The 27,984-nt window shown below is 33.5% G+C and overlaps 1 protein-coding gene and 1 pseudogene across 4 annotated transcripts; one reads left to right on the forward strand and one right to left on the reverse strand.

Annotated features, from left to right (window-relative positions):
• Window positions 1-405: 405 nt before the first annotated feature.
• On the forward strand, window positions 406-27,897 carry RAD51C (RAD51 paralog C). 4 transcript variants are annotated; one of them, XM_015599333.2, is made up of 10 exons: window positions 406-606; window positions 2,333-2,591; window positions 3,198-3,364; window positions 4,687-4,820; window positions 13,310-13,441; window positions 19,709-19,837; window positions 20,208-20,274; window positions 20,607-20,667; window positions 25,340-25,403; window positions 26,368-27,897. In XM_015599333.2, exons 1-10 carry the CDS (start codon window positions 489-491, stop codon window positions 26,482-26,484), a joined length of 1,248 nt encoding a protein of 415 aa, XP_015454819.1. In that variant the 5' UTR covers window positions 406-488; the 3' UTR covers window positions 26,485-27,897. The 4 variants fall into 4 exon arrangements, with proteins under 4 accessions (XP_015454819.1, XP_015454820.1, XP_006924947.1 ...); XM_015599334.2 differs by having other exon boundaries at window positions 25,343-25,403; XM_006924885.3 differs by lacking the exon at window positions 19,709-19,837 and having other exon boundaries at window positions 407-606.
• LOC112473360 lies at window positions 18,599-18,714 on the reverse strand (annotated as a pseudogene).
• Window positions 27,898-27,984: the final 87 nt, after the last annotated feature.

Consider the following 27,984-nt stretch of genomic DNA (forward strand, 5'->3'; position numbering starts at 1 on the left):
TAGATTAATTCTTTTATGACAGTGCCATACCCCAAATCGGTGACTTGCTCGCGTGTATGTGTGTGTGTGTGTGTGTGTGCGCGCGCGTGTGATACTCTCACTCGAGGGGCTCAGTCTTATTAACAACCCTGAGGTTTCCATCCAACAGGCCAGGGCGGAGGTGAGGAAATGTGTGTAGGGCTCACTGGGCTTAGCTTTCAAACCTGCAGTCTTCATCTATCTCTTTTTACTGTAAGGATGTACGTTTAACGAGAAAACCCTAAATGAGATTTCAAAGAAACAAGACAAATGGTGTGGACATGTGGAAATTTAGCGTGCCTCCACAAGGCGGAAAAGCCTAAGGCCGCGTGCAACCAGCCCGCAAAACCCGCCCCTTCCGCTTTACGTCTGACGTCACACGGCGAGGCCCGGCGCGAGCGTGCGGGGTTCCGCTGCCCGGACTTTAGCCGCTGTGGGTGTGACTTCGCGCGTAGGCGTTCGGCTTTGAAATGCAGCGGGATTTAGTGAGTTTCCCCTTTTCTCCAGCGGTGCGGGTGAAGCTGGTGTCTGCAGGTTTCCAGACTGCTGAGGAACTCCTAGAGGTGAAACCCTCTGAGCTCAGCAAAGGTAACAACTCCGGACGGCAAGCTGAGGCAAACTGGCCGCCGTCTTTACCGCCTTCATCTCCTTTCTTCCCCCTGCAGTCCAGTTCCCGCAGATTTTGCTTCCGCCCACGGCTGCGTTTACAGCATGAAAAAGCTCATTGACTCCACTTAAACATGATTTGAGTGGTTAGAACTGTGGCCTTGAAAACGTTTACTAATTGCTTTCTCTGCCAGTGCCTACTGAATACTCTGAGCGTTATCTCATTTACACTCAAAAGAACTCACTTGCGTGGATTATGTCCAATACTTAGATGAAGGAATTGATGCTTCAAGAGGTTAAGTAATATCATGAGGACGAGGCTAGGAAGTCGTGGAGCCACAATTAGAACCCAGACTATTTAATTTTCGCTTTTTTCCCAAATCCAAGAGACAGAGATTACATTTGAGAAATGATTTGTGATAGTACTACAGACACTGACAATGAGATAGGGAGTGGTCTCCAGAATCTGAAGAAAACAGTAGAAAGAAAAAATCACTTTTTTATGTAATTCACTGAAAAAAAAAATCCCAAACCTCCCATTCCAGAACACTGTAGATATAATACGTTCGTGAGAACTTCTGCATCTTGAGGTATATAGGAAATTGCCATCTGGGATCAGTTTCACTGTGCACATTACACTACGGGTATGGCTAAAACTGTGCTTTTAAGATAGAATTTTAAGTCTTTGCCCTTAATGTAAAACGAGGAGGTTTCAATTCACCACTCAAGAATTAATGCTGTAGACCCAATGTTAATTATTCGTTTTCAATCTTACAAGGCACACTATGTCCCCCAAAGTTTGATGAGCTCTTTTTCTTTCAACATGTTGGTGTTATAAAAAAGAAATGAGAGAATCTGAATGATAATAATAGCTAACAATTATTGAGCATTTTGGATGGCCTTGGTATTCTACCAGACTTTTTACCTGACTCCAGAGTTCAGGCTCTTAAATTGGATAGGATTTTTATTGTTGTATCACCATTATTGTCTGTTAGCACCAAATTTATAGTTTATATCCTTATCAAATCAAACACTGATATATCAAACTCATAATTGATATCATCCCCACCATTATTTCTTTCATTAGCAGCTTGTTTTGTAATTAGCATTTTCTCAGTCCATATTTTCAAATAGGAATGAAATTGTGTGGTTGAGGAAAGCATAAGTGTGTTAAAAATATTTGTGCATCAAATAATTGTTCTCATTAAATAGTTTGGAGTTATACATGAATTTTTCATGCCTGTGTTGCTATGAAAAGTTTTTATTATGAATAATACATGCATATGCACTTCTTAAAGTTGCATCTTGTTTTAGGTAATTACAGAGGCCATTCTCTTCTGAAAAATAATTTACATACCTTATAAGAAAGGTGCATACCTTTATAAGACCAAAAGGGATAGTAAAAGGACTGACTGCTAGTACATTTTTATTTCTATGTCCTGAGACACTTTTATAGATCCTCAGAAATGCATTATAGGTTTAGATTTTTGAATTCTGTTTCTGAGGTAATCTTTTAAGTATGTGAAGAAAACATGTAAATGCCTTTATTAAATTGGAAGATTGACTAGTTAAGGTAATGTTACATTTTTGTATTTCTCTGCTCTTGGCATCACTCTATATAAAAATTAAAATGAAGACAACCTAATAGCATGTTAGACTGTTTTAAATCTCTAAACTCAAATAATTTTTTTTTTTCTTATCCTTTCAGAAGTTGGTATATCTAAAGAGGAAGCCTTAGAAACTCTGCAAATTATAAGAAGAGAATGTCTCACAAATAAACCAAGACATGCTGGTACAGCTGAGTCAGGCAAGAAGTGTACAGCACTGGAACTTCTTGAGCAGGAGCATAACCAGAGCTTCATAATTACCTTCTGTTCAGCACTAGATAATATTCTTGGGGGTGGAATACCCTTAACCAAAACAACAGAAATTTGTGGAGCACCAGGTGTTGGAAAAACACAATTATGGTAAAAGAAAATGTTCCTTTCCTAAAAATGGGCTTAATAACATTTTATGTAACTAATAGAGTATTGTGCTATGGGTCTACAGTCAAGAGACCAAAAAAGGCTTGTGTGTATTCATAATTTTTTATATGTGCGTGCACACATCAAACAAAAACCAATTTACTGTTTGTGTTACTTCATCACCCCATCTTGAGAAGTTGATACAATTATTTTGATATCAAGAAATATTTCTCAACATTGTAATGTTATTAGGGTAAATAAGAAGACTTCTCTTTATTGTATAATTAATTCCTGAGAATACACTTGAAAGTCAAACGTTTGAAAGTAGACTTATGTATAATAAGAAAGGGTTCCATTCCCAGAGGTCTAAAAAAAAAATCACTAAAATTCCTTAATCATGATTTTTATAGGCATACCCTTCCCCTAGCATCAATCGATTCACATATATTTGGAGCCATGAAGAGTTAGCCATCTCTGTTGTCTGGGGGAGTGTATTTGCATTTATGCAACAGTTAGTGGTACCTAATAGGCAGTGATCTGAACTTTGAAAAACACTGCCTTAGAAGATCATGATAATGATTTGATCATTTGACTTCTTTCTCTTTGTAGTATGCAGTTGGCAATAGATGTGCAGATACCAGAATGTTTTGGAGGAGTGGAAGGTGAAGCAGTGTTTATTGATACAGAGGGAAGTTTTATGGTTGATAGAGTGGTAGACCTTGCTACTGCCTGCATTCAGCACCTTCATCTTATAGCAGGAACACATATGGGAGAGGGTAAGTCAGCAAGCACTTCTCTTTTTTTTCCTGTGTAATAAAAGTAATTTGAATTTGTACTCATCTCAAGCCTCAGCTAGAGACTGTTTGGAACATGAAGCTTAATGACTTGACAGTATTAGTGTTAAATTCTCACATCTCTCCTCCAAAATGAGAAATGCCACAACTTGGATTGGCCTTTCCGTCTTCTTGTATGACCCTCACGTCTTACTGCAGGAGCTCTGGGGCAAAACTTGTGAGTGTATTTCATTGTATAACTTCAAATCATACTCTGACCTGCCAGGTGTAAACTTATTTTCTTAGATACTTTAAGTAAGTGTTGTCTCAGTGCATTCACTGTATTCAGCGCATTCAGTGTATATTGAATTCCATACTGGTTTTTCCAAAAACCAAAGTTAGTTAGAAAAACCATATCTGGAAATTTCTGGAACATTAACCTGATTGACCTTATGGGGCTATTAGTAATATGTAATTGACTTTGTGACTGTTAATTGTATTGCCAAAGTGTTTGGGAAGTTTTTTTGCACTTTGTGGAAATAAAGCTATTTAAAAAAAAACTGTGAAGTTAATTTATATTCAAGTTCTTGTTTTTTTAGTTGTAAAATTAAGTAGTTTTGGTTTAGCTGGGTATTTTTTTCCTTCGTTTTTTATTTATTTGGATTGCAGTCCTTGTTCTTTAGAAGTTTTAAAAAATAATACTTTTCATACATCCTTATATTAAAATGTATGTAATCAGTTGAGTACTTTTTAAATTTACAATAGGCAGTGTTTTCTGAAATTTAATTTCGTGGGTTTTTTCACAGTGTTAAAACTTTAGTATATTTAGTAAAAATGCAATAATTTTCAACTGGTTTCCCTCAGAAATATGTATAAAGCCAAACTGGTTATTTTTTAAAATCACTCGAAGTAGGGAATTTCATTTTATATTATTGTTTCTACTAAAATACCAAATTAAATGCTTTTTTTGAACAATTTTCTTTTAACTCTTAATTTCTAGTTCTATGAAAAAAAACAAGAAAGAGAAATTCCATTATGTTACTTCCGTTCAATAGAAGCCAATAACTAGAAATATGAAAAGGCAGGCATTGAAACTAGTTGTGTACAAACAATTTCTTGATAGCCTAGTATATAAGAAAACAGAAAAGGTGAAAATAAAGAGGACAGGCATTATGAAGTGATAGTAATTTTGCTATAGTTTTATCATCTTTAAAGTTAAGAGTTTTGTTATTCACAGTGAAGCATTTTGTTATTCAAAGGTATTGTTATAATCACCAATATATCAAACAAGTAAAACTATTTTAAGATTGGTTTATTTATTTCAGAGCACCCAAAAGCTTTGGAGGATTTCACTCTTGAAAATATTCTTTCCCATATTTATTATTTTCGTTGTCGTGACTACACAGAGCTACTGGCACAAGTTTATCTTCTTCCAGACTTCCTTTCAGAACACTCAAAGGTATGGTTCAAACTACTGAAATATAACTGAAATATAACCAAGTATCTTTAGAGGTATTTGATTAGCATGAAAAATAAGTAAATAGTACAGTGATATAAGCCAGCTCAGAAAACCTCTTTCTTCTTCATTCTACAATTTATTTATATTTGTATTTATTTAGTATATATGTAAATATTATGCCCAAAGGAAGAAATCGAAATATAGAAAGAGGTTCCGCCTCTAGTAATGGTGGAATAGCTTCTATCAAACAAACCATAGAGAGAGATATAAAATGAAAAATAAAACTTCCCCTGCTTCCTAGTACCTCTCCCCAAAGTTGACCACTATTAAAATTTATTGTCTGTCTGCTCAAAAAAAAAAATTGTGCATATTATAATAGTTCCCCATTTTTAACATTTGTTAATGGGATTATACTGTAATATCGTTCTGCACCTTCTATTTTCGCACAATGCTTCACATGTCTTTCTGTATCAGCACATATTGGATAAACTTTATTCTTTCAGCTGCATATTTCATTTTAAGAAGATACTTTTCGCTGTTGGTGGGAATGCAAAATGGTACGGTTGCTATAGAAAACAGTATGATGATTCCTCAAAAACTTGAAAATAGAGCTACCATATGATTCAGCAATTCAACTTCTGGATATATAACCAAAGGAATTGAAAGCAGGGCCTTGAAGAGATATTTGTACACCTGTGTTCATAGCAGTTTTATTCATAGTAGCTAAAACATGGAAACAACACAGTGTTTATTGATGGATGAATAGATAAACTATGTGGTATATATATACACTGGAATATTATTCAGCCTTAAAAAGGAAAGAAAATCTGACATGCTATAATATGGATGAATCTTGAAGACATTATGCTAAGTGAAATAGGACAGTTACGAAAAAAACATACTGCATGATTTTACTTTTATGAGATACCAAGAATAGTTATACTCAGAGACGAAAGTAGAATGGTGGTTTTTAGGGTCTGGGAGGAAGAGGAGAATGGGGAGTTATTATTTAATTGATACAGAGTTTTAGTTTTACTAGATGAAGAGTGTTCTGGAGATAGCACAATATTATAAATGTTTTTAATACCATTAAACTGTACACTTAAAAATGATTAAGATGGTAAATTTTGTATATTACTTCAATGAAAATGGGGGCAAAAGTATTTCCCTTAATTATATTTCACTAGTCCTCTATAGGTGGGTTTTTAGATGCTATTATTAACGGTTTGGAGATAACTCTTACACATATCTCTTGGGATACATTTGTGAGTGTGTTTATGAGATAAACGCTGAGTGTTAGAATTATAATATTAATGATTATATGTATCTTTAATTTTGATAAACATTACACATGACAAAAACTCTCCTTGACCAAACTTTAGTCAGCCTTCTCTGAGCTCTCTTTTGAAATAGGCCTTGACCTTGACTCCATTCTGTCTTTGGCTTTATCAGCCCAGTTCATTATTTGAATAATGAACATGGGTGTATAATAGTAAAGAATCCCGCTAAGTTAGTTTAGAGAGAATCACCATCCCCTTATTATCTGATCACCCTTGATATTCCAGGTTTCTCATTTACTACCTTTGATGTATATGTCTTTGGCCTGCCTTTAGCAAGAATCCTGTTAGGTCAGTTTAGCAAGAATCCTCCCTACCCTTGATGTCGTCTATTAATAATTTTCCATTCACTGACACCCTGCTCCTTGGCTATAAATTTCCACTCGTCCTTCTTATATTTGAGGATGAGCCCAATCTCTTTTCTCTATTGTAATACTGCTATTGGAATATTCTTGAATAAAGTCTCCCTTACTGTTTTAACAAGTGTCAATATAATTCTTCTTTAACACAAATTGCACTTCAAAAATGTTGCACTAGTGGATCAAAAAACAAGACCCAACTATACATTGTCTATAAGAAACCCACTTTAAATATAAACATACATGTAGATTAAAAGTAAATGTATTAGAGCAGAGGTCCCCAACCCCTCGGCCACAGACCAGTCTGTGGCCTGTTAGGAACTGGGCTGCACAGCCAGAGGTCAGTGGTGGGCGGGTGAGCGAGAGATGCTTCGTTGTATTTGCAGCCACTCCCCAGCACTAGCATCACTGCCTCAACTCCATTTCAGATCATCAGGCATTATGATGCCAAAAAGTTTGGGGACCGCTGTATTAGAGAACACTAACAATTAAGCTAACACTAATGATTAGGCTAAAGCTGATCAAAAGAAGGTAGAAGTAGCTATATTTATTTCAGAAAGTAGACTTTACACCAAGGAAACATTACATAATGATGTAGAGGTTAGTCTGCCCAAGAGGTATAACAATTTTAACATGTATGTATTCCCGATAAAGCATTAAACTACATGAGGCAAAAACTAATAGAACTGCGAGAAGTAGATGATCACTATTATATTTGGAGACCCATTTATCTTTTTAAAAAGTCATTTATTTTCCTGTAAGTACTCTTTATTCACTCTGGATTTCCTTTTTTACTTTCTCAATAGTGTCCTTTGATGCACAAAAGTTTAAATTTTGATGAAGTCCAGTTTATCTGTTCACTGTTGTTGCTTGTGTTTTTGGTGTCATGTAAGAATTCATTGCCAAATCCAAGATCAAGATCCAAGATCATGAATATTTTATGACTAAGAGTTTGTAGAGGAACAAGTTTTCCTCGGCCCTCTTAGGGTCTCTGGCTGGGTCTGGTAATTAAACTGACAAAAGCGTAACAGGAGAAAAGCACACATATTTTATTGAATTTTTACATGTATGTCAGAGCCTTTACAAGAAAAAAAAGCCCAAAGAAATGACCAGAGCAGGAAACTTTTATACCTTTAGACAAAAACAATACATTTTTGAAGAATTGATAAGAAAGGGATTTGGGGTTAGAGGTGATAAATCGTGAAGAAGTAACTTGGAAAATAGTTTCACAAGATTTATTTATATAGCCTTCTCAGCCCTGAATTTACTGTCTCTGATGAAAAGGATGTCTCCCTCATGGTACAAGGAAGGTATCACAATCTTTCACACAGGAGATTTATCTTCTGCTTTTCAGGGAAGAAGATTGAGGGATAAGGTCAAACTGACCTTCCTGTTTCTGCCATTTTCTCAAACTCCTTTAACAAGATATCAAGTATGCCAAAGAGCCGTATTTTGTAGTAGCATGTCCCAAACGCCATCAAGTTTAATGGTTTTAGCTCTTTTGTTTGGAACTTTGATTCATTTTGAGTTAATTTTTATACATAGTTTCATTGTTTGGACATATTCATTTGTCATAACACCATTTCTTGAAAAGACTTTATTGAATGAGCTTGGCATCCTTGTTGAAAATCAGTTGACTATAGATATGTGGGTTAATTTCTAGACTCTATTATATTGAAGTATATGTCTATTCTTATGCCAGTATATTACTGTTTTGATTACTGTATGTTTTGAAATTGGGGTATGTGCATCCTCCAACTTTATTCTTTTGAACATTATTTTTGGCTATTCAGAGCCCCTTGCAATTCCACGTGAACTTGATCTAAATGGAGGCTTCTCCATTTCTGCAGAAATGCAGTTGGACTTTTGATAGAAATTATGTTGAATCTGTAGATTGAGTCTATTACTATCTTAATATTGTTAAGATAGTAATATCTTAATATTACATGAACATAGGATATCTTTCTATTTATTTAGGCCTTTAACTTCTTTCAGCAATGTTTTATAGCTTTTAGTGTACAATTATCCTTAAGTATTTTATTCTTTTTGATGCTATTGTAAATGGAATTTTTTTTAAATTTCATTTTGGATTGTTTGTTGCCAGCATATATAAATACAACTGATTTTAATTAATTAATTTATGGTGATGTTGGTTAACGAAATCCAATAAGTTTCAGCTGAAATACAACTGATTTCTTTTAAGTTGACTTTGTATACCTTAACTTTGCTAAATTGTTTATTAGTTTTAGTAGTTTTTTGTGGATTCATTAGGATTTTTTGTATACAGGATTATGTCATCTACAATAGAGATTTTTCATCTTCCCAATTTGGATGTCTCTTATTTATTTTTCTTGCCTAATCGATCTGGCTAGAACTTCTAGCACAGATTTGAATAATAATGATGAAAGTAGGCATTCTTGTCTTGCTTCTGATCTTAGGGGGAAAGCTTTCAGTCTATCACCATTTAGTATAGTTGATCCTCATTACTTGCATATTCTGTAATTGTAAAGTCACCTACTCATTAAAATTTATTTGTAATCCCAAAATCAATACTCATAGTTTTTTTTCACAGTCATTTATGGACATAGGCAGCTTAGGCTATCATGATAAAAATACCATAGGCTGACTGGCTTTAACAAAAATTTATATTCTCAACATTCTGGAGGCTAGAAGTCCAAGATTAAGGTTCCAGCTAATTCTGTTTCTGGGAAGGGCTCTCTTCTTGGTTTATAGAAGGCTGCTTTCTTACAGTGTCCTCAAATGGCAGAGAAAGAGAGCAAGTTCCCTGGTGTTTCTTCTTTTAAGGACACTAATCCTGTTAGATCAAGGCCCGACCCATATGACCTCATTTAACCTTAATTACTTCCTTAGAGTTCATATCTTCAAATACGGTTGCATTGAGGGTTAGGGCTTCAACACGAATTTTATGGGGACACAATTCAGTGCATAGTGGACAGGTGTAGAGTGGCAAAGAAATTGTGTCACTCCGCACACATGTTCCCAGCTGAGGTTGAACAAAGTGGATTCTCTGTCTTCATGTTTCAGCTCATACTGTAAACAAGTGTCTTCATAGTTTATTTAATGCCATGCTTTTTCCATTTTTGTGCTTTTTGTTGTTGTTGTTGTTGTTTGAGGTGTTGTCTGTTGTTCCTAAGCATGTTAAGAAGTTGCTCCCTCTTCCTCCGTTCCCCTAAAGTCCCTGGCAACCAATCTGTGTTCTGTCTCTATGGATATTGTATATAAATGGAATCATATGATACATGACCTTTTTGTCTGGCTTTTTCATTTAGCATTATGTGTTCAAAGTTCATCTGCTTGGTAGTATGTGTCAGGACTTCATTTCTTTTTATGGCAAACAATATTCTGTCATATATATATACCACAATTTGTTTATCCTTTCATCTATTGGTGGATATTTGGGCTGTTTCCATCTTTTGACTGTTGTGAATTATGCTGCTATAACATTTGTGTACATATATTTGTTTTAGTACCAATTTTCAGTTCCTTTGGGTATATATACTTTGGAGTGAAAATGCTGAGTCATATGTTAATTCTCTGTTTAACTTTATTAGGAACCACCAAACTATTTTTCACAGTCACTGAACCATTTTACATTCTCACTACCAGTGTCTTTTCGTTGATTTGAATTTTGCTAAACTTATGTATCCACATCCAACCTATGACATTATTTGGCAAAACCAAGCTCCCAATAGACGTTTTATTGCTGTCCAATTCAGTAAGAAGTTACATCACTGATGAACAAGTACTATTTTAACATGAATGCTGGTTGATATTTTTGCTTATGTTAACATGCATGATGAAAGTGAGACAACAAAAGCATTTTTTTTTTTTTTGCTGAATTGATTAGCTTATTTTTTGAGGAGTTAATGATTTTTTTTTTTTTTTTTACCATTTATTTCTGGTTACAATTTTTTTTTGTCTTTTTCTCAATATGAACCATGAGTTCAACTATTACAGTATTTTCTTGTATTTCATTTACATTAGGATTTCTTCCAAAGACATAAAAGAGACCAAAAATCTGGATAGTTGGTTGTGACAGGAAGTATGTTCTAAAATGCTTCTCATAGTCTTTATGGGGTTTTTATTGATTCTTATTTTGCGAAAATGGATAATATGATTATTTTGCTGACATTATCATATTTTAGTACATCCACCAGTTTTTTACTTTTCTGCATTGTTTGAACAATTTATCTATGCTCTTTAATATGATATTTCATATCTCTTACAAGACAGGGTCAGTGAACGATAAGACTACAAGAAATATCAAATATTATCATCCCATGGTCCATTTACCCCAAATTTCTTTTTTGAAAGTTGCACAAAGGAAGGAATTGCTGGGGGGAAGGGAATTAGTATACTACACAGAATGTTTCTAGAACATAAAGGACTCTCCTGGATTCCTAATTTTTAATTTAAAAAAATCCACAGTTGGTAACTTTTTAATTTTGGCTTTTATGAGTTAAATGACAATGCCCGTTTTATCCTACCCACTCAAACTCTGTAATTCTATTTCTGTTATTCAGTATATTCTTCCTTTTGAGAGACCAAAGACCAAGGAAACTCACCAGAGCATGTCCAGGAACTTTTTCCCAAAACTTGGGGAAAAGCTGTCAATGTTGACAGTTACCACTTAGCAGAAGATCCAGATCTTTGTAATTTAGCCACTTAAGATTTGGACTGTGGAGAGGAAAAATAGGCTAATTTCCATTCTTTGTCCATTGGAGGTTAGGCCATATAACCCCTCTGGCATGAGCCAAGAGGTCCTTGGATGCCTTGGGTATTTGGGGCTCCCTGCAAATACCCTAGAGTCAAGACCTGTAATTATATGGAGTTCTCTGGTGGGATACTTTTCTGTTGTTTGACTTAATGATAATACTTAGTTATTTGATTAGTTTTTCTAATAGTAGAAGAATATTCTTTTTTTTTTTGTGGGGTTGTTAAATATTTCCTTATTTTTTATGTTGTTTATAATGTAAAGGGTACAGACACAACACATTTTTAAGGTCAATAGGATTATAACATTTTCCCCATCACTTTATTAAAAGTCCGGACAATCAGATCAAGCCCTGATCTGTAGCTTGTTTGCTGATTTCCATGTAGAAAACCCTCCCATCATCGCTGATTTCAAGCTACCAATGTGATGTATTGAACATGGAATAGAGAAGAAACAATATACATAAGCATATCATTTTGTAGCGTTTCTACTATAAAGATAAAATAAATGTAAATAATCTTAAGTGTAGATAATAGAAAAATGTAGAATAATTAGGAAGGAATGACTTTTCAGTCTTTATTGTCCATATTTTATTTATCCATATTTTAATATAACTTATTTACTCAAATTTATATAGTTTAATATTTAATAGCTATATTTAATGACTGATTTGAAAATTTTCTGAAAATTTAGCACTTGGGTCAACAGCTGGTAGGGTTTGGCTTCAATTCACCACTGTACCTTTCTGATATAATTTCCTACCACTTCCCCTTACTACTTTTTTTCTGACTGTTAAACATGCCAGACTTTTCTCTTAGAACCTTTGCCTTTACTATTCCTTATCTTTGGGCTGTCTTTGTTTGTTTGTTTGTTTCCTGTAGCAGGGTCTAGTCTGAATTTATTTTTCTCATCAAGAGGTGATGGTCAGATTTTATAGCTCAGCGCTGCATTCGTCCAACGAAGCAGAACAGGACTCTGTTCTGTTGCCTGCCTTCTATTGATGCCTTCCCTTACATCTAGTCTCAGTCTCCCTCTTCTCTAGCTCCTAATTATTCTTTGGTTTTAGTGTCTTCATAGTAGCTCTTACAGTATCAGAAATTATCTTATATATTTGTTTGCATGTTAATTGTTCCTTACTCCACTAGAACATAAGCTCCAAGAGAGCAGGACCTTGTCTCTTGTTCCCCAGTGCCTGTGACAGTGACTGTCATATAGTAGGTGTCAATAAATATTTGTTGGATGAAAGAATGAATACTCTAAATAAAAGATAAAAATGGCTTGTATATTGCTTCACAAAAGCCTCTTTAACCTAATCCTTATTGTATAGAAAAAAATATACTTTTGTAGTTTTTTGTCTGTTTACATTTGGATTAATTTCCAGATTCCGTTTGTTCTTGGATCTAAGGTTTATATATTACTCTAACTTCACTGTAGTAGCATTGTTTGGATTATATTAGAAATGAACTGCCATAAAAATATTTATCATCTGTAAGTGTACCATCTTGATTGTAATTCAAGACAAACCTGCCTCATGCTGAAATTTGTATTATAACAGATTCTGTAATGGTTAGTTGCCCTATAATATATTTTAAATTAAGGAGAAAAGTATACCATTAGTTAATTGTATGAAGAAGGTATTATAAATTAATATTTGAAGATTTTTTTAACTTAAAAAGAATCCTGAAGGTAAAATTGATGTATTTAATTCAGACACTTGTTTTATTAAGATGTCAAAAGTGCTTTTTATCAATATCAAATACTCTTGTAAAGACTGTGTATAGTGGCATATGATAAAATTGTAATTGCTCCATTTTCTTTTTGTCGAATTACTTTTTTAAGTTGATAAGTTATCAAAGCAGAGTACATTTTAACTTTTGTTGATTAGTACAAAAAGTATTGGATGATTAGATATGTAATCACCCAAAATAAAGCCTTTGTAGAGTTGGAAATAGAACCCTGGATTTTAAGAGTTTTTTTAATGCAATGCATCATGCTTTTCTAATGTCATTTTTATTTTATTTTTAATACTAAATCTAATATCATCTGTTCTATATTTAGGTTCGATTAGTGATAGTGGATGGTATTGCTTCTCCTTTTCGTCATGACCTAGATGACCTATCCCTTCGTACTCGATTACTAAATGGCCTAGCCCAGCAAATGATCAGTCTTGCAAATAATCACAGATTAGCTGTAAGTATTCTTAGTTAAGAGAATTTTATAGTAAAGATTTTATGTCTAGAAATAGAAAATAATTTTCCTTACTAAAAGCAAATAATATAGATGGTTTTGAATGTAGTTTTGGTTTGGTTTTTATAAAAAATTTCAGCTATAAGTGTTGTGTATCAGTTTTCCTGGAAGATAAACATAATCAAGATGCTATATTTTAAAAATGGACTTTAATGAAGAAATGCCACTTTTGGTAATTGCAGTGTTTTCTTTGTCTAAATATACTTCATGTTTTTCAGGTAAGCTCTTCCAACATTCTCATTTTTCTTTTACTCTGAGTCTTTGATTATTACATAGTATATAATCACAGACTCACATGGATAGGAAAATTACATAGTGTAAACAACCAAGATGTTTGGAGGTGGAGCTAACTCTTCTAGATTAGAAATATGGAGAAGTAAAGATAAGTTCAGAAGTGAAGAGATAAAAAGGAGTGAGGTAAAAACTCTTTTACTGTTTGTTTGGATCATTCCATCACTTCCCACTCTGTAACCCCATCCCACCACTGACACAACTATACACACTTGTCTAGGAGGGAGATGGGAGAAGGTCAAACTTCTTAACTTGATTTTCTTGTCATTACCCTGAGTAGAGAGTCCTTAGCACATACCTGTAACACATCATGAGTAAATAAAGAACTCTTTGATAAAATAATTTGAAAACATACATCTTTTTTGAGTTTTTAGATTTTTTTTTTGTCATATACTGAAGAGCATGGTGTCCTTTGAATTATTTCTTGCCATTAATTTGTAATTTGTGTTCTGTTAATATCAATGACGAGCCCCCAGTAGGGGGCACTCAAGACTAATAGGGTTGCATATTTCCTTAGGTTTTTGTCTTTAACAGAATTGGCTTTATCTTTTCTGATTAAAAAGAGTAATCCAAACAATAACATAGAATACTATGCAGTGTTTAAGATGAGTAATGCAAATATACAAGTACTACAATGGAACAAGATATGTCCGGATAAATGATTAAGTGAAAAAATTCAAGTTGCATATTTAGTATGATCTCACTTTTGAGAAAAATAAAAATTATATATGTGTATTTCAGTTTATACATATAAAGAATAAGATCTGAAAGGACCAAAACATTCACAGAGGCTATTTCTAGAGATAGGATTTTGTGGGGTTGAGGGCATAATTTTCCCTTTTATTTTATAAATTCTTCTTTGCTTGGTTTTTAATTTCCCAGTTAGAAAGTACAGAAGCATGTATGACCTTTGATAATACATTTTACCACGTTAAGTTATATGTACTTGCTCTAAAAAAAGATCTAAACAATCAAAATATAGAAAGTAAGCAATTATATTATCTATTACTCAGAGATGATTATTATTGAGTTTGGTGTACATATTTTTCCAAGCTTATTCTATGCATACATAAACATGTTTCTAAAGTGAGATCATATACAAAGCAATGTTTTATTGTTCACTTAATATATTATGAACATCTCTTGGTATACACTACTTGATAAGTCTACTTTGCCTTAATAGCTACATAATATTCCATTATATAATTATAGCATAGTTTTTTAACCACCTCCCTATTATCTTTAAAGTTGGCTCCAGTTTTTCACCATTTAAAACACTGCAATCAACAACTTTATATATGTTGCTTTGTCCATTTGTCCAGTTATTTCTGAAGGTATTAAGCCAAAGGGATAGCTATTTTTAAACATTTTATTATATATTATCAAATTACACTCAGAAAACATGTGCCAAAGTACATTTGCTACAACAGTGAATAGGAATTCTTATTTTCCCACATCTTTCCAACTTTGAGCCTTTCAAAACTTCACCAAGCTGGGACAGAGGAAAAATGGCGTAGATGATAGAGTCTCTATCCATCTCTTTGGCAACCAAAGCAAAGTTGTGATGGTTATAAGGAGCAGCAGCAAGGAAAAATCGCCTAGGATCTAGATGAACAAGCCATTCAACTAGGGAGAAGTCCAGGAAATCACCCTGCAATGGCAGAAGGTAGGACGGGGCGAGGATGTGGGGCTGCTTGGTCTCAAGCAGCTGAGTGAGATGGAGGCTGCCACAGCGGCAGCAGCAGACACCTCTTAAAGGGGCTGCGTCCTCAAGCAGATTTTCACAGTGACAGACCTGCTCACTCTGAATACCAGTACCGATTTGGCTGCGCACAGGGAGCACCAGGGACTTACATGGAGATATTGTTGGAGTGAGGGCCAAGGGGAGACTCACTCTGTACAGAAGGGCCAGCAGTGTCCATTGTTCTTTGTTGAGCCCTCCCCACTACCCAATGCGCAGACACAGCGCTGCCATAACCGTGACGTCATCAAACTGGATAACAGAGATCGCTCCACCCAGAGGATTCCCTGAAACCCTACCTCCCGCAACTGGTGGCTCCACCCAAACCACATCCTGGTATAGCTTCAGTGAGTAAGGTGCTCCTTGCTTAGCAGCGCCTAGACTCACACTGGAGGCAGCTGGCCTCGGTTTCTGGTGCCTTTTGAGGCAACTATAAGCACAGCATCTGTGGATTGCTTGCTGAATCTTAGCAGGTGACCTTGGCGAGGTAGAGACTTGGGCTAAGTTTAGCCTGCTGAGCGCCTCTCAGGCCTGTGCCACTGGACACCTGCTTCACAAATCCACACTAATAAGACTGGGAAACTTAGGAGCTTTCCTTAGTAGGTTGAAACAGACACAGAAAAGCAGCCAAAATGGGAAGACAAAGAAGCAGAAACCATATGAGAGAACAGAACAGAGATCATTTCAACCAAGAGTTTAAAAAAAAAACATAAAAATGAAGTGGAAATTATAAAAGGGAACCAGTAAGAAGTGAAGAACACATTATCTGAGATGAGATGTATGTTAAATGGAATAAACAAAGGAATAAACAAAGTGAATAAAGAATAGGATCAAATGCCCTACCTAGAGGACAGGACAGCCAATCAGGATACTCAATCAGAATGGCAAGAAAAAAGATGCCAAGACTATAAAAATAATTTAAGGAGGATGTGGGACAATATTAAGGATCCAAATATCCATCTGATTGGTGTAACAAGAAAATCAAGATGTCGAACAGCTATTTGAAGAAATAATGATGGAAAACTTCCCTAACCTGGTGAAGGAAATGGACATAAAAATCCAGGAAGCTCAGAGAATTCCAAAACTCAGGGATCCAAAGAGACCCACACCAAGACACATCATAATTAAAATGCCAAAGGTTAAATACAAAGAAACAATATTAACGGCAGCCAGAGAAAAACAGGTAATTACTTATAAGGGAACACCCATAAGACTGGCAGCCGATTTCTCAGAAGAAACTATGCAAGACAGAAGGGCTTGGCAAAAAATATTCGACAGGAAGAAGACCCAGGATCTACAACCAAGAATACTTTATCCAGCAAAGCTGTCATTTAGAGTCGAAGGACAGATAAAGAGCTTCCCAGACAAAAATAAGCTAAAAGAATTTATCACCACCAAGCTAGAATTACAGGAAATGTTGGAGGGACGTCTTTAAGAAGAAAAACATGTATTAAAGACAGGAATAAAGAATGATAACAACTACATTCCTATCAATAAGTACTTTAAATGGAAAAGAATTAAGTGCTGCAACCAAAAGATAGAGTGGCTGAAAGGATAAGAAAACAAGACCCCTACATATAAAAAGGAAAGGGATGGAAAAAGATATTGCTTTGATAGACCTAGAAGATATTTAAAAGTCAGACAGAAAGATAAACATTATATGATTTCACTTATGTGCGGAATCTAAGGAATAAAAAGAAACTAATCAAAAACAGACTCACAAATATAGTGGACAATTTGGTGTCGGACAGAGGGAAAGGGGGTTTTGAGGGCTGGGAGAATGGGATGAAGGGTTAAAGAAGTACAAATTAGTAGCTGATGGATGGTCACGGGGATGGGAAGCATGGCATAGGGAATGTAGTTAGCATTAATATGTTGGCTAGGTGGAGGGTTGGGAGGGAGGGAGCAATTGCGATTATTTTATGAACTATATAGATGTCTAACCAATGTACTGTATACTTGAAACTAAATACAAAATTAAATTAAAAAAACAAACAAAAAAACCTTTGTCAAGCCGATGTGGAGAGACTCCTTTTAGAGATGCAACCCAGAAAAAGACATCCCAAGGGGAGACCCCTACTTTGTTTTTTCACTTTTAATTCACCTTTGTTACCTTTACAATGCCTTCTGTAATACTGAGCATAATGATGCTCAAAAATACAAATTGAATGAATCATTTTTTTATCCTTGGAAATTTAAAAAGAAAGTGACTTTGTAGCAGAGACAGATTATTAGCAGAAATGCTTTATTAAACAATTTTATTGAAATATAATTAAAATACCATAAAATTCACCCTTTTAAAGTGTACAATTCAGAGTTTTTAGTATATTTAGTATAGTTAAAGTTGTGCAGGCATCACTACTATTTAATTTTAGAACATATCCATCACTCTCAAAAGAAATCCCTTACCCATTAGCCATCATTCCCTATTGCACTCTCCTTTAACCCCTAACAACCACTAGTCTGCTTTTTGTTTCTATGGATTTGTTTTTCTGGATATTTTATATGAATAGAATCGTATAATACGTGGTCTTTTATAGCTGACTTCTTTCACTTAGTGTAATGTTTTCAAGATTCATCCATGTGGCATGTATCAGTAAGTATCCTTTTTATGACTAATTTTGCATTTTCTTGATATACCACATTTTGTTTATCTGTTCGTCAATTGAAGGACATTTGGACAGCAGAAGTACTTTTAAAGCAATGAAGTTAATAACTTTCAACTGTTACTTCACTATTTTAAAGACTCATTTTTTATGAGTTTGGAGTAATCACACAATTTTCATTTGTATTCTGAGAAACTCAACATTTTTGCAGAAGTGGTATAATTATTTTATAGCAAAATTCTAATTTTGGGATGTAGAACAGCTGGGAAGTATATTTATTTACATTTTCCTAAAGATATGAAATGGTTTAACTGCTCCCTAAACAGGAGCTATCTGATAGAACTTTCTGCAAAGATGAAAAAGTTCAGTTTAATACAGTAGTCATATATCTTTTGGGCATTTGAAATATGACTAGTCCTACTGAGGACCTGAATTTCTAGGTGGGTTTTTTTTTTTTTTTTACGCCTACAGCACCCGGTATTCCTAGGTCATCTCCCATCCTACTAACCAGGCCCGACCCTGCTTAGCTTCCGAGATCAGACGAGATCAGTCACGTTCAGGGTGGCATGGCCATAGACTGAAGTTCTAGTTTTATAATTTAATTTTAAAAGCTCTATATGGCTAATGGCTGAAGAATTGGATACTGCACCTTTAACCAAAACATGTTGGTATAAGTAAATATCTCTGTTGCTAGAGCTTAAACACTTAGTAGTATGTACAGTAAAGGGTATTATTCAGCATGTTGGAGATGCTGATTAGTCATATATTTCAGTTAATTACCAATTTAAATTCCTGCTTAGCTTGTTCTAAAATTCCTGGGGAAGCCACAATGGCACTTAAGGAGGGGTGCACTAGAACAAAGTGATGTAATACAGTTGGTGCCTAATTGAGATCTAGATGGATCACAGATTTCTCCTTTGTAGATAAACGAAAATTTTAGAGTGTCACCAGTGCATTGGAAATAGCCAGCTTTTTCTTTCTCAGCTTTTTTTATGGAACTGATGACTTTTTCAGAGTAGGTACCTTTTCTCATTGCTTTTAATAGTTATCAGTTTCAGCTTGCAGTAATATCTGTCTTATCTTTGGAAGGATGATCTGTATTGGAAGACTATTTAAAATAACTTTCTAGAGAATTTTGGATAAGAAGGTGGCAGATAATCTGACTTTTACTGTATTTAGTCAGCCTTAAACACCCGTTTTTCTCTACTTTAAAATTACTTTTTAAAACATAGAATTTTTCCTACAGATCACTATTTAATCCAAAAGAATGAGCAATATTTTTAGACTGAGGGCCATCTGTGAGTAAAGCAAGACCTATATGTATTACCAGTAGACTAGCACAATCATAATTTGGGGGTTATTTGACCTGTTGGGTTTTATTTTCCCCAGTTCTTCTACTTATACTGTACATTTTTTATGATTTTAGGTCTCTTCTCATAATTCTTTGCCTCAATTTCTTTTTTATTTCTGTAAAGTCATAAATCATAGTACTGTATTGATTTCTTCCCTAAAAATGTAAGCACTGAGTTATTTATTAAGGTTTTCATATTCCTTTGAATAAATATGTTCTAGAGAGGCCACAGTGGTAAAGAACACAGACTCAATCTTTCTAAAGTTCTGATTTCTCCTGTGTTAATCTGGAATAATAATAATAATGCCTCATTCATGGAGTACTTATGGAGAGGAGATAAGATAATGAAGGTAATACACTTAGCATAATTTCTTGCATGTATTAAGTACTCAATAAATGTTTTTACCACTACTGATGTTGCTGCTATTGATCTGGTTGTTTCTATTGGCTATATGTATTATCTATTATATTTTTATTGTTTCATTTTCACAATAAGAACTTCTTCGTTCTTGTCTGTTAAAAAATGTTTTATATTCAATAGAATCATGTTTTCAGATAACTACTCATTTTTATGAGTAAATTTAAAAACTTATCAGAAAAGTTTTTATTACCTAAATATGTCTTTCTTTAAGTTAGATTATATTCAGAATACTAAAATCGCAGGACTACTTAATTTTTAGGGGCAACTCACCTAATTTTCTCACATTTTGTTTTTTGTAGGTAATTTTAACCAATCAGATGACAACAAAGATTGATAGAAATCAGGCCTTGCTGGTACCCGCATTGGGTGGGTAATTAATCAGATAAACATTTTTGGTTAAACATATTTTTTCCTACCTCTTTCATTTGGTACTTCTTGAGTACTGTAAACTTCATGAAAGCAGAGACTATATCTGTCTTATTCACTGATAAATAGAAGATAATGATCTCCAGTATTTCCATAGATATGTAAAAATCTATAAATCTCAAAATGTTATCTATGTACCAGGTTTTTTGAAACCAGTATACTCTCGTTATTTTAAATTAAGTAAAATAAAACTGTATTTGGTCAGAGGCATTCTGAGAGATTGATAACCTAGTCAGTAAGGCAATACAGTTATTATGTTCTTTTTCCCTCAGGGGAAAGTTGGGGACATGCTGCTACAATACGATTAATCTTTCACTGGGACCAAAAGCAAAGGTCAGTATAGAAACAAGTTAATAATTCTGAATATTGGGTTAATTACACTAAAAACTTACCAATTTCTTAAAGCTAGTCCAGTGAATGAGTTCCGCAATGCCCCATGAACTAAAGCTTTTGTAACCTTGTCCTTAATCACCTAGAGCAGACATAGAAAAATGTTTTAATCTGCACATTTAGCTACATAGGAAATTCTTTGGAATATTTAAATAATGGGGTGCACCTGAAATGAGTAGGTGGCCAAGGAATGCTACCTTCTAAAGCTCTTTGAAATTAAGTACCATTTATTAGCCATGCAGAAGGAGGTGGGTACTCTGTGTTCCTGGAAAGGATTGAAAGAAGAATAAAATCAGGACAAAAGGAATACTTTTGAGGTTAGCTTTAGGACTAACTTATGTGGAAAATAGGATGGTTTTTTTTAGCTGCTTCATATATTTCTTACATGAAATTGTCTCTACTTTTGTTGTCTTTTGTATTTTTCTATCTTGCTTTTGTTATTCAGTTACTTACCTGACTTTCACTGGTATTGTTCTTTAAAATAAAACTATGACGGCATGAAACCTTTGTGTTTGTTTTTAAAGCTGCTTGAGCAAGTGAACAAACCAGCTTTTATTTTCTTTAAAATAGGCAATTGAAAGCTGTGAAATCTTTTATTCTACACTTCTAGAAATGGCAGATTTATGCCAACCTCTCTGCTTTGAGATTAATTGGTATAATCTAGAGAACTTGGTTTGGAAATGCTCTATTGAAAGGAAGAAATTGAGATAGTATGTGGGTAAAGATAGAAAAAAGCGTTGCTTAAATACATATTGGGTCTGGTCAGTGATACTGTCTATTTGTTTTTTATCTGCATTTCTTTGTTCTTCTACATGAAAAAAATTATGCCTCACCAGGTTAGGTTTTACTTACTCTCAGCTCATACTAGAACTGATCACATTTACATACATCTTTTGCAACTAATTCATGCAGCTTGTGTCTCTTAAAGATGGCATTTCCAGAGCTCAGGTAACTTTTTTTATTTTTATAATACATAGTGCTTTACAGTGGATTCCCATTCCTCCAATTCTGGAAGTCATTGTACCCTAGATTCACAAAAAGAATTCTTTTCTCAGCAACAAACCCTATTGTAGATTTGGCAGCAATTCTCCAGTTGTCTTTTGAACATACTGCTTATACTTTCCCACATTTAGGTTTTCTGCAAAGAACATCCCACTAATGTTCTTAAGAATTACCCTTGAGCCTAGTAGTATACAATAGTAGTCTTCCACTATTCTATTAAATACTCACTAGTAGAATACATTTAAGAAATGAGAAAAATATTAGGAGCAGAGCAAGATGTTTCATCTTTTTATGCACTCATCAGGAGAAGTTTGCCTTCATCTAATTCTGTAAGTTTCGTTTGGTTAGGTACCCATGAGATCAGAAAATCATGCTTACTTTTTAAGAGTTAAACCATTGTATGACTTCAGCTTCTTACTGAAGCTTTCCAGGAAATTAGAGAATGATATAGAACACTGACATTGAATGATAGATTTAGGGGAAATCTACTGTTCTATATAATTTTCATTTTATTGAGTGCTTGTTTGTGCTAGGTACTTAACTGGGCACTTTACATTTCATATAGTCCCTTCAATAACTCCTTGAAGAATCTATATGTGTTATCATTAACAGTGAGAATACCAAGGCCCAGAAGATTAACTAAGTAGTAAATAATAGCTACCATTTATTGAATATTAACTGTCTTTTATTAGGCTAAGCACTGTGTGTATATAAAATTTCATTTTATTTTCTGAATAACTGTGAAATAGGTAGTATCCACATTTTATACCTGACTCTATAATAGAGTCTATTCTTTTTCTCCTATAATTGCTATTTCTAGAATGGAATTATAGTATTATGTTGATTATCAGAAAATCTGAAGGTATAGCTCTTAGCCTCTTTTTTCGGTAAAATCCTTTGTCTCCAGACTTCTTTTCCCCTCCAGGCTGTGGATATATTGAAAAGTAATGTGCATATCTTATTATAATCAGAATTGGTGGACCTCATTTAATATAATTAAAATAGTTTGGTTCTTCCTTGAAACGAACTATCTTTAAGGCATTAAAGTTGCACGAAATCTTATATGTGTTTTAAAACTTAGTTTATCATGGAAGGATAGAAATAGAAATTCACATTGGGGGAAAATAGGAATAAAAACGAATACTTTCCATTCGAGCATAAAACTGAAAACCTTGACTAGCCAAATTTCTATTGAGAATTGAACTTAAGAATCCCATCTCATGACCCAGTCCCCATCCTTTACTGGAAACACCTAATTTTTACCCTTTGACTAATAATGGAATAACATTCCAACAGTTATTAAAAGAAATACTTTTGTCTCCTGTATATTGTGTGGGTTTTCCTTCAGTTTGCATATTCATGATAATATGAGGCTGAGATTGTTCAGAATTATACCATTCTTTGCCAAGAAGATCTGGTGGTAAGTGGAGTAATATATCAACACCCCCACACAGTATTTCATATGTGTACTCAGCTTTAGAGCACAAATTGTGCTTCTGTCTTGTTTCTTCCTGACCCAAACTATGTAGTTCAGCCATATGTTAAGCTTCATCTCAGCTGGGGCCGTGAGCCAAGTGATTCTTTGGTTTAATTTCTTGTTTAAAAAGAACTCTTGAGATGCAGACATGAAATATAAAGTTTTATTTTTACTTAGAAATCTGAGGAAGATTTTCAACCTGAATACCGAATGCCCATTTGACTTTAGGATTCTTAATAAACATGTAAATGCTTCTTAAAAGCTTATTTACTTTTAATTTTCTCAGAAAAGTCAGATAAACTGGATACCTTTTTGGATATAGTAATATGAGGTGATTTAGATACTAATTTTTCAGAAGGTTAGTTGATTCTGTTTTATTGGATGAAAAAGAGTGATTTTTTAATAAGGTGGGTTAAAATACACCATGCCTCTATTTTTCTGTCATATTTTATGTTAAAGATGGGATACCAACCCTAAAAGCATTGTAAAAATTTATAATCTCACCCTCTAATCCAACTATTCTTATATTATGTATTTCTTAGCAATTATTTATGCATACAATTGCAATTATAGAGTACATGACATTTTGGATTCTGCTGTTTTCATCCTGAAAGTACAAACCTAAAACATTAAGCTAATAGACCATGGTCTCTGAATGCTTCCTTTTGAATTGTGCCTGAGCAGAGAGGAAATTTCAAAATTAAGAGAGTTACAGATCATAAACCAAGATGTCCTTTTTGAATTGTCTTTGAAAAGAAGTCAACATTGTATATAAATAAATGACCCTTTTAACTCTGAGAGTCTATGATTTTTCTCTAAGTTAATGCAGTTATATCAGTTTTTTAAATTGTGGTAAAGTATACATAACATAAATTTACCATTTTAACAATTTAAGTGTACAGTTCAGTGGCATGAAGTACGTTTACATTATTGTGTAATCACCACCATCTATTCATCTCCAGAACTTTTTCATCTTCCACTCTTGAAACTTTATACCCATTAAACACTAATTCTCCATTCTTCCCTCCCACCAGCCTCTGGCAACCACCATTCTACTTCTGTCTCTGTGAATTTGACTACTCTAGGAACCTCATATAAGTAGAATCATAAAACATTTGTCCTATTGTGAGTGGCTTTATTTCACTTAGCATAATGTCTTTAAGGTTTATTGTATCAAGTGTCAGAATTTCTTTTTAAGACTGGATAATATTCCTTTATATATATATACCACATTTTGTTTATCCATTTATCTGTTAGACACTTGGGTTGCTTGGGTTGCAACCTTTTGGCTATTGTGAAGAAGTTATATCAGTTTTAGAGTAATTTTAAAAGGCACTTTAAAATTTTTTGCATATTTTTGTTGCTGTTATAATATTTGACCATAGTTAATACGAGCTTAGAATTTTATTTCTCAACTTCTTTCAGCTTTCAGTTTTATATTATTTACTTTTAGAGTACATAATAAAATACTGCCTAAAGAGACTTTGTTCTATCATGACAGTGATTTTTCTGGACGTAATCATTTTGAAAGAATGTGTCTTCCTAGCTTATTTGTATTAGTATAATATGAGTTATGTTCTTCATGTATATCCCAAGAAAATGTCTTAATACTTCTAACACCCAAAAAACACAATTACTGCAGAAAATTTGAAAAATATAGATAAACCAAAAAACTACCTTTACTTAACATTTTTACTATCTTAACAATTTTACTACCTTAGCCTTCTAGTAATTTTTCTGTATATGTATGTATACATACTCAGAAATGCAAGATCATGCAGTATAACTTTTACTTAATATTTTCCTATCTCATTAAATATTGTCTTCCACTTTATTTTCCTGGTATAAACAGTCTCTCAACATATAAAAGATAACTTATTCGAATCAGTCATTGAAGTTTTAGGTTGCTTTAAAACTTCACTTATATAAACAAATCTATTATTATATGTAATAATTACATGTATACATATAGCTATTCTGTGACAAAAGAATATCTGATTTTTGCTTTCTGTGTTCTTAGAGAACAAAATAATAGAATTATGGTTAAACTAAATTTCAATGATCAAATTAGTCATCTGAACTAATTAAGATTATGTGTTTGTATATTTATATTTGTGTATATTCTTTTTTTCAAAGCAGGTTGGCAACATTGTACAAATCACCAAGCCAGAAGGAATCTACAGTACTGTTTCAAATCACAGTTAGTATTATTTGATTAGAATGGGATTTTGGTGTCGGTGGGCAGTAATTTTCTAAAGAGAGCATTTACAAATTGCTTTTAACTTGTGTGTGCAGCAAGCCTATTTGAGGATAGCTTTTGATACTTCGAATTATCCCCCAAATATTAGTATATATATACAATTTTCTAGTCACAATTGTACTGACATTTATTCTTACAGACGAAGGAAACATTTCTAGGGTAGTGTGTTCCACATGTAATGTTAGGATAGTAAAGATTTTGAAAGTGAAAGTTGTTAAAGATTTTCAGAAAAGAAAAAATACTAACCTTACTCATTTTGGTCTGTAGATATTATAGATCTGTCTATATATTAGCCACTAAATATATCCCACTTTAAAATGTTAATTTTCCTGTAATTGTACATCATAGAACTCACATTTTTTTTACTGAAATATGCATATTTATCAATAGTGTTGAGCCAAATATTTTCTTGGCATCTCATACTTGTAGGACAAAAACAGAAATAGAGATTCTGAAACTGAATTATCCATTTAGTCTTTGCAATGCTTAGGTGCATTTAAAGTATTCTAATTGGAAAGCTTTATTATATAGAGTATTTGTGGAAGTAAGTTTGTAAAACACCTGAGTAATTAGTTCATGTTACTTCCTTTCACCTCTTCCAATAGAGTCACCACAAAGTTTGTTAGGATTGTCTTTTAGAGAACATTTTTATAATGCAATGTTGCTTCTGTGTGTATGTATATGTATAAATAAATATATATAAAATACTCTAGATATAAAATACTTTAGTACAGCCCTGGCTTTGCACATCTATCCATGAGGTTTATCTTTTCATCCACAGTGGTTGATAACTTCTATGCCAAGAATAAAATAGCTCTCTTATCAATTACCTCAAAATATTTGCAAGACCATTCATTATTTTAGATGTTCTTAAAGCATACTTGTATATTTTTTCATCTTGCAGCGTCAGGGATTTAGAGATGCTGTTGTTGCTACTCCATGTTCACTGAAAACAGAAGGTTCATTGAACTCCCGGAAACGGTCACGAGAATCAGAGGAAGAACAGGAATCCAAAGACTAGTCTCAAAGTATACATTATGTATTTATGCTGTGAGATGCAATGTATACGAGTAGTAGACTCATTACTTTAAAATAAAAACACACATTATGAATCAGGAATATATAAAGTGAAACATATACATACTTAATACCATTCTCTGAAAGAGTTTTTTTAACGCAGTGTTCTACAATTTTAATTTGCCCTGTTTTTATTTTTAGTAACATTTAGTAGAGATGATATAAGTATTGTATTTGTAAATGTGGAAAGCTGATCTCATGTGGTCAATCTGAATTTACCAGTCAGACTTTTTTCTTTCTTTCTTTGTTCATTGCTTATAAAATCTTGAGAAGTATTTTTCCCCCCACATTCCTTTTGTGTTATCCTCCTTAAGTGTAGCTTTGATAATTCTTAAAATGACTCATTTTATTAATATAAAGCAAAGCCAGCACCCTGAGTCAGCATAGTTTCATGGGTAGGTTATGAATTTTAGATGACTAATCTGATTTTAATAACCTCAATCCTATACATTTCTTTATTTTTTAATGTTAGAGGAAGGAATTTGGAACTGTTATCCCATTTAGAAATTGTGTGAAACATATCTTCCAGAATAGTCAAGTCGATAAGCTCACAGTTATTTATTTCTACATTTTTGAAACATGGTATGATCCATTCTAGAATTCTAGATGTATTGACATTTTCCTTTGAATATGAACAAATTAACACTATTTGAACAAATTAAAATTTGGATTGAGTGATTTCAAAATCATCTAATAATGTTTTGGTACCTGATTCTTCTTAGTACTTCTCAATTCATTCACAAAATTTACTTTGGTTCCCAGTGGAAGAAAATTATTTAAATGATTGATTATTATATAGTATGACAACCATATTTTAAAGATTTTATTTGGATTTCCTGTTCCAGACTGAACACTAAATTTATAAAACTTAAAAAAATAATAAGTTTGTAATTGCTTATACATAGAATAACCATAGTTTGCTAGGACTTTTTGAGAGTGAAAGTGGGTACTACTAACAGTTACACCAGAACAGTGGGCATAAACCAGGATTCTCCCAAGCAAATTAGGCATACGGTCATCCTAATTATATTATGCTAATTTTAAATGACTACTATAGAACAACTGATTGTAACCATCTTATTTTTGAGGGCTTTAAGGCATATGTTTTTAGAATAATGCAGTTATAAAAAATTACACATCATTTTATAGTCTATCTGCTCAAATCATAAAATTGACAGTGAGGGGTTTGTAAATGATAAATATCAGTGTGATCAGGTATCAGATACAGTAGGATCTCATAAAGCATTATAACACTACTTCAAAGAACTATAGGACTCTGAATATAGACAAAGCCTATTGTATTTCTGTTTTCAAGTCTTCTAAAATAAAATTTGCATATGATAGCTTTTCAAAGTCATTGCTATTGCTGAAGTGATATTTATTTTTCTAGTAACAAATATACACTTAAACCTTAGTCTGCTTAAGCTTCAATAATAAGATAACA

The sequence above is a fragment of the Pteropus alecto genome, unplaced genomic scaffold (assembly GCF_000325575.1).
Source record: "Pteropus alecto unplaced genomic scaffold, ASM32557v1 scaffold98, whole genome shotgun sequence".
Lineage (NCBI taxonomy): Eukaryota > Metazoa > Chordata > Mammalia > Chiroptera > Pteropodidae > Pteropus > Pteropus alecto.